The 7,568-nt window shown below is 45.3% G+C and overlaps 1 protein-coding gene across 2 annotated transcripts in view; it reads right to left on the minus strand.

The window, feature by feature from the left end:
- RIPK2 (receptor interacting serine/threonine kinase 2) overlaps positions 1–4,346 on the minus strand; it is a 35,270-nt gene extending 30,924 nt beyond the window's left edge. Inside the window, exon 1 of one of the 2 annotated variants that reach the window (XM_044424498.1) lies at positions 3,484–4,346. In XM_044424498.1, coding sequence (XP_044280433.1) covers positions 3,484–3,713 — 230 coding nt within the window. In that variant the 5' untranslated portion in view covers positions 3,714–4,346. Of the gene's footprint in view, positions 1–2,583; positions 2,729–3,483 lie in introns of those variants that run through there. The other variant, XM_044424499.1, reaches the window with a different exon arrangement.
- Between the last annotated feature and the right edge of the window lie 3,222 nt (positions 4,347–7,568).

Raw genomic sequence — 7,568 nt, forward strand, 5'->3', positions numbered from 1 at the left:
ACTGTAACAATGAGATTAAAATATTTCTAATTGTTACAGTGTGATTGACTGACATTTCTTTATCTGTTCTGTATGTGATGACCTCAGAATCTTATTGTAATCTCTGCATTCTGTCATCAATTGCCCTGTACCTGTGCACCTATAAATGCCCTGTAATGGTATTGAAGCTTTGCAGCATGTTCATCTCTGCTAGACCGGTAATGCATTATCGTGAGTCAACCGGGGGAACCTGGGATAGACAATAAAGACGTGGAGGTTCATAACGATTGATCTTTCCTACGACCCCGAGTTTTATTCCCTCTTCTCAAATTGAGATTCCAGGATTCTGACACTTGCATATTCAAAATGGCAGCCATCATGCACCCCACCATAACATTGTGTTGTAAGCCGCCCCGAGGCTTCGGCGAATGGGGCGGCATAAAAATGTTTTAATAAATAAATAAATAAATAAATTATCCATTGTGATCAGATTTGATACACTGGAACAGATTGAGATATTCTAGGCCACAATCCAAACAGGCTATTTTAATATTTGGAAACATGGAGGCAGCCAAGGCTGTGTGTTAAATTTTCACAGCTGCAACCAGTAATTCAGGGCATCACATTTTCCAAAATTTAAAATTTCCAAAGTGGAATTTTTCCATGGAATTTTTTTTCATACCCTGTATATCTGCCTTTATCTATAGTTGTCTGGATTCTGCTGTGATCAATCTGGTAAAATGGACTAAATACAAGATAGAAGAATACCTTTCAGGATATCCTAAGGCAAGCAATGACCAACTATACTGCTCAGTTGCCCATGTGGGAACTGAAAAAAGAAAAGCACTGTGTACAGTGCAATTGGCTCAAGGCTAATTGGAGCGGATGGCACATAGTCTGTGTGCCCTCTATTGCTAATGTCATCCAATAAAAAAAAAAAACCAGAAGGAAAACTGAAACTGTGGCTGTGATTGCTGTTTGTTTCCCTCAAGGCAGTTAGAGCCCTGCTGGATCCGACCAAGGGCCCATCCAGCCCAGCATTCTGTTCACATAGTGGCCCACCAGTTGCCCACAGGTGACCCACAAGCAGGACTTAGTGAAATGGACTGTTCAACTAGTTTTTCTGAATCAATTTTTTTCCTGATGCAATAAGCCATGCAGAGAGTCAGGGAAGCTGAAGCTGCTCCAGTTACATCAGTTGATATAGGGTATAACAGCTCTCTTTTTTAAGGATATACACCGAGTGTGTATCCTTTCAGGTGCAGACATTTTTTGTTAAATATAAGCAAGCCTGATAAGGAAGAATATGTTATTGTCTTTGCATTATCACTAATATTGCAGTAGAATAATTTCCACATGGAGTTGAATGTACAGTATTTGAATATAATACTTAATCTATATTGTGTGGTTAATATAATTTTTCCCTCTGGAAAGCTTTCAGTTGAAATATGTTGTAGCTATTGGGAAAACTTTTGATATATTTGTACTGCAAATGAAGTTGGCATGGGCTACACTTTTAGTTCTTTTCACTAGGTATAAGAGATTTGGTGACCCTATTGTGGAAGAATATTTTAGGGAGTAAAAATGCATCAAAGAAACATTCTAAAACAGATAGCATTACTGAGAACACTGGATTTTTTTTGGAAAATTTTTCAGTTCTACTTTTTCCAGAAAACCCTCATCACTGGCTGTAGCTTCAGAATCCCACCAGGCAAATCATTTGAAAATGAAGGCACAATCCAGGTACAGGTTATTGCTGCCAAGTCCCTTTTGGAAACCAGTGAAACCAATTGCAGCTAATTCTTACTGAAATCAATGGAATTCAAGTTTGTTGGAACCATGTGCTGCTTCTACTTTCTTAATAATTACAATTAACTTTTCCCAGCTCTCTTTCAGACAGGATCCGGCCCAAGTGTTCTCATTCTTGTCCTCTTGAGCCCACAGAATCTGCCCTAGCATTGTAGCGTATAGTTAAAACCATGGAATTTGCTGCCATGGAATGTGGTTACGGCCACCAATATAGATGACTTTAAAAGGGAACTGGGCAAATTCATGAGGGAGGAGGCTATCAGTGGCTACTAGCCTTTCTGGCTATGCGCTGCCTCCTTGACCAGAGGTGGCAATCCAGTTGCTGAGGCAGGTGCAAGTCTTGTACCCATATTGCTTGCGCAATCCTGTGAGCAGCTTGTTGTGTGTATGGGGTGCTGGCCTGGACAGACCTTTAACCTAAATCCAGCATGGCTTTTCTTATGTTCTATGACTGAAGCTCCTTCAGTCATTAGTCTGATCACCCCTGTACTAAAGCAAATCTTACAGCATCTTAAGAATTGCCTGCCTAGGCACCCTCTTTGACTTCAACGGGATTTACAGAGAGATAAACAGTGGTTTGCTTTGGACCCAAATCCTTCAGCAACTTGCTCAAAAGTTAAGCACCACTACCCTAAATAGGAAACATTTGTGAAATGCCATCATATCTGCACTTACAAGAGAGAGTGCATCCTGAAAAACAAGACAGAAATGCTTTCTATGTTGCATAATTCTTTTTAGACTTTTAGGCTACTTCCCTACCTTGGAGCAAGCTGCACTAAACTGAATGAGACTTACTTCTGGGCAGCCATGTGCAGGTTTTCACCGTTAGTCTTGCCTTTCATTTTGTTGCACTTCCCCAGAAAACGCTGATCTACAGCTCCCAGTATTCCCAGCCAGTCATGGCATACAGGAGGGTATTGAAATGCGCGATCCAATATATCTGGGGGGGGGGGGTTAAATGAAAAGCACAGAAAGTGCAAAAACAGCACCAAGAATCCATTCCAGTATAAACCAAGGTTATGACTGGAAGGCAAACGCTGCCTTCCCACCTCCGACAGCGCAAGCCTTGCCATGTGGAAGGGGGTGTGGCCCTTCCTTGGAAAATGGAATGAGAGCGGACCTAAGAGTACAATGGAGACCAAGCAGCCGTCACAGCACTGAGTCAGCGCAGAGCAATGCTTTGCAACACCCTGCCCCTTTCCCAGGGCAAAGCCTGACTGGGCATGATGGGAGCTGTAGTCCACCATATCGGAGCGGGGCTGGGGGCATGGGGAAGGCTTCCTTCCAGCACGTTAGCAGCGAAAACGGATAAACCCGATCAAGACTGGGGCAAGCTTCACTTTCTTTCTTTTTTAAAGTCTAGATTAAGTGGGGTTGGGGTGGGGTGCGGTGATTCAGAACAGGACCTTAATGTCCTGATGGGGGCTTTTAATACTGGGCATACAGCTTCTACTATACAGCTCAAGAGAGGGGGGTAGCTACTAGACACAGTTGTCCTCTGTGCTTCGGCCCTTGGACCGAGAAGTCCGGAGGTCGAATTCCCGTGAAGTCTTTTTCCTAAAGGATTGTTCAGAGGGGAAAAGAGAGGGCGAGGGCCATGCACGGCAGCCCCTGCAGAAAGGGCAAGAAAAAGCATAATTCGGTGTCCAGATTTCACGCGGGCCGCCCCCGGCAGCGCTCATCCGCATCGCGTACCTGTCTAGTAGGGGTCCCTGCAGGCACTTGATCGCCACCGGGATCCGCCAGTCCGCGTGGCGCGCCGAGGACACGGTGCCGTACGCGCCTCGGCTGATGAAGCACAGGTCGGGGAGCTTGTTGGAGGAGATGCTGGGCAGCGTGTAGCTGAAGCTGCAGGGCGGGCAGCTGCCGGCTCTCCTGCCGCTGGGATCTCCGCCATTCGTCCTCATGCCGGCGTCAGCAGCCATCAAGTCAGGGCAGTTCTCCCGCCTCGGCGAATACGGGCGCTTCCGCTGCCAGGCCGTGGGGGCACCCAGGGGAGGGGGCCTTCTCCCTTTCCAACTGAGCAACGGGTCCAAATCGGCCCTTCCCCCGGGTCGAGGTCTTCTTTGGAGCGCGGAGGCTCTAGCAGCCCCCGGGAATCGCAGCCGCCTTCTGCCAAGAGCGCGTTTCTCTTTGCATCACACCATCCTGCTCTCCAAGCTGCTCTGAGTCACCGCCGTTTCTTCTCCCGCTTGGTGTACTATTCACCGCTTGCTCTTCCAAATACTATAGCGTCCACCCTCCCTCTGCTTTAACCCCCGACCGACCTCTCTTGCCATTGCGCCCAACTCTCCGCTCTCTCATCGCCCATGCCTACTTGACACCCCCTCGCAATCCAGGCAAGGCTTGTGCCGGAGTCTTAGCGAGCCCCGTCCCGAAGTTCTCAGATTTTCTCCCTTCCACGGCTCGGTTTCCACGGGCTAAGCTCCTAAGCCACGGGCTCGAGCAGCGAGAGGGCAATTCGGCCTGCTCTCCCCCTGCCGGGGACTCGTCCAACCTCTTTACGGAAAAGGGGACGTAAAGGCGACGGGAGATGCGGGCGCGACAGAAACGCGCAGTGTCACTCTCTGGGCGGTATCCGCCCACGTCGATGGCGACCAGGGCGAAAGTGACGAAGCGCCTCGGAGGGCCCGCCTTCCGCGCGGTGAACCACCTTTTCCAACCTCTCCCCTTGCAGGCTGCCACGGAGCCGGGCAGAGGCGGGCGATGGCTCTCTCCAGAGAGCTCCGCCTCGGCATTCCAGGAAGGCGGCCGTGCGGGCTGGATAATCCGGTTCTCCCTGTGTTGTGGTTACAGGACTGCACGTGGCCGAGAGCGAGCATCTCCCTTCGTTTCTTGGGCGTCGCGACCTGCGAGTCGCACGCGAGCTCGCCTGTCTGCTCCGCATGACTTAATTTGCGGCGGACTCAAGGGGGAGCCAGCCGAGTTCAACGGGACTTACTCCCAGGTTGTTTAGGAGTGTCGTTGCAACAAGCCGGGCCAATCTGAACTGCTTTACCTGGGAATAAGCCCCGCTGAATTCATTGTGGCCTGTGCTTGCAGGTTTTTTGGTTGCATGGCTGACAGTGCCATCCTGTATGTCTACTCCATTTGAGCTTGAGTTGGAAGCTGTTTGGGGCACGATGCTATGCAAGCTTAGAGAGGAAGTGGCCCATAAGTGGAGCTGTAGGCCTTTTATGTCTAAATATGAAGGGACAATTGGATTCAGGTTCCAGGTAAATTACAAAATCCATGGCTGGTCAATATCCCTCGATGGACCAACTAAATATGGTGGGGCAGCGGGAGTAAGTTTTGAAGAGCTCCAAGCGAGCTATTACAAAAAGCAGGGCGGGTGGGCTGGGGCAGGAAGCAAGCCAGACTTAGTAACTGAAATCATAATTCTGCAAGGTCAGTTTTAAGAGTCAGAGTTACATGAACTGCACTGTGCTGCACTGCATAAGCTGCAACTGAAAGTGCAATCCTGTATGCAGTACGTCCATTCAGAAATAAACCCTGTTGAATTCAGGACAACTTCCTCACAGGGCGAGTCCATTGGAGGTGTGTGTAACCCATCTTTTATGTGTAACTCAGGTACGCCTGGCGCCAGTTTATACTCTTTTCGGCACCAGGCCAAAACCTTTATATTTAAACAGTATTTTAAAATTTAACAGCTTTTCAGTTTAGTCGCTCTGTTTGTTTTGTGATTTATTGTTTTGTTCTATTATTTATAGAAATTGTTGTTTTAATTGTTTTCAAATATTGTAAGCCATCCTGAGATCTTGTATAATAGGATGGCATACAAAAGCTTTTAATAAATAAATAAATAAATAAAATAATTTATGTAGTAAATGTAACTCATGTTCACCTCAAGTTTTTTTCCCCATTTCTTTTAACAAAACTCCTCATCACAGATAAAAGATTTAGCCCTAAATCAAAATGTTCAAGGTGTCACGTCCACCACTGTGCGTAGTGTTCCTGTTTTCTTGCTGTGGCTGGTTTGATCATGTGCGCATACCGTGCTAGGAAGGAAGGAAATGTTGGCTTCCGCATAAACACGCCCAAGTCAGACTCAGCTTTCTTGTGGGGTGAAGTAGCAATGCATTTTATTTCTGACAAAGATAGAACTAGATATTTGAAGATGCGATTATCTTTATCTCCATAAAATAGTTTAACATTGTAGTCTTCCTTTAGTGCAGGAAGCATTTACAGAAGATTTTAAAGTGTTGAAGAGTAAAATAAAAAATTTCCTCATTTAGAGTTTTAAAACATGTGAACCTTTCTTCCTTTGCTTCTTACAGAAATCGATGGAATAAAGGATTTTATTTGCTGTACATCTTTTGTATGTGCTACAAGTCAGATGGCTTCTGGCACAAGCATCCAAAAAAGGATTGTACAGATCCTCTATCTTTTAATGGTTAAGTAGTGGGAAAACATGGGAGGGGTACAAATAGGAAATATCATTATCTGCATTCCTTCTGAAATTAAAGCACAGTAAAATTTTTACCCAAAAAACCCCTTTGCCTGCTGTGGTTCTCTGACATATGATTCTAGAACCATATATTTTCTCTGTGCTTACATTTCAGACATAGAGAAAATTGCTGCATTATTTTTTTTAATGAAGGTTGATACTAGCCTGAGCCTCTCAGCCCTACACCCACAATAACAGAAGTTCCTCTGTTAAGAGGAGCTTGGTAAGATGTTCAGCAGGATATGGGTACAACCCCTTTCAGAGTTTCATGCCAAACAAGCAAAGAGCTCCAAGTGCTAGGGATATGAGAAAAATCTGGAATGGATTTCAATGCAATTGGATTTCCCTGAATCCAACCTGTGGATTCTTCATTAGCTTCTTTCAGGTCACAAGACTTCTTCAAACTTGCAGACTGGCTTTTCACTTGGAGGTGAGTGGAAATTAACACAAATATGCATTAACTGATACCAGTTACGGTCCAGAGACCAGCAATGTATTGGACGGGGTAAAAATACCCAAATAAAGTTAGCACATATATCAGTGCTAATGCATATTAGGACAAGTAGAACAAAATTTTGGTTAAAAAAAAATTGCCTCTGTCACTCACTGCATAATGGAACAAGATATGATTGACAGTTCTCAAAAGTCCAACAGATTGGGCTTAACAAAATCTGTGCATCCCTATAGGAAGATCTGAACATATGGGGGCAGGCCTTGCTTGCATGCTCACACCCCCTCCCCAGTTTTAGTTCCTGCATGCTTAGAAGTTTGTATACCTTGGAGCACTCTGCTTCCATTATTTTGTCTGAGCTTGTATTAGCAGCTCTATTCCACCATTCTTCTGGTTTCCAGGATTTGGTCCCTTGTTCCTGCTGCCTTATACTTCCTGCCCTACTAGGTCTCTGTCAGTGTAACCAGTATAGTTGCCTGAAGAATTTTGTCTAGTGGCTCTTCTGGTAACATCCTCTGAATGGAAATGTAACTCTCTGAGAGCAAAACAGACCATAATGGCACTTGCTTGCTTAGATTTTACTGCTTTGTTATCACAGGTTTTTACACAGGTCTGAAAACTACCCTTTAAAAGCTGGAGCAACAAACATGCATTTCTTAATAGTTCTGTACATCATCATATAATAGAATATAGAGCAATGTGGCATGTTGTTAAAGGAGCACAGGAGTGCCCTATTAGTTAAGTTGAGATGTAAATATAGTTCTGAAATCATAAGCCTCAACATTGCACCGCTTATTAAAATGATGTCTGTTGAACCTAAAACCTGGCATCCCTGGTATTCTTTGGGGATACACCTGAAATGTAGAATACAGCAAACAGACC

This window comes from Varanus komodoensis, unplaced genomic scaffold (assembly GCF_004798865.1).
Source record: "Varanus komodoensis strain SLA01 unplaced genomic scaffold, ASM479886v1 scaffold14_1, whole genome shotgun sequence".
Taxonomy (NCBI): domain Eukaryota; kingdom Metazoa; phylum Chordata; class Lepidosauria; order Squamata; family Varanidae; genus Varanus; species Varanus komodoensis.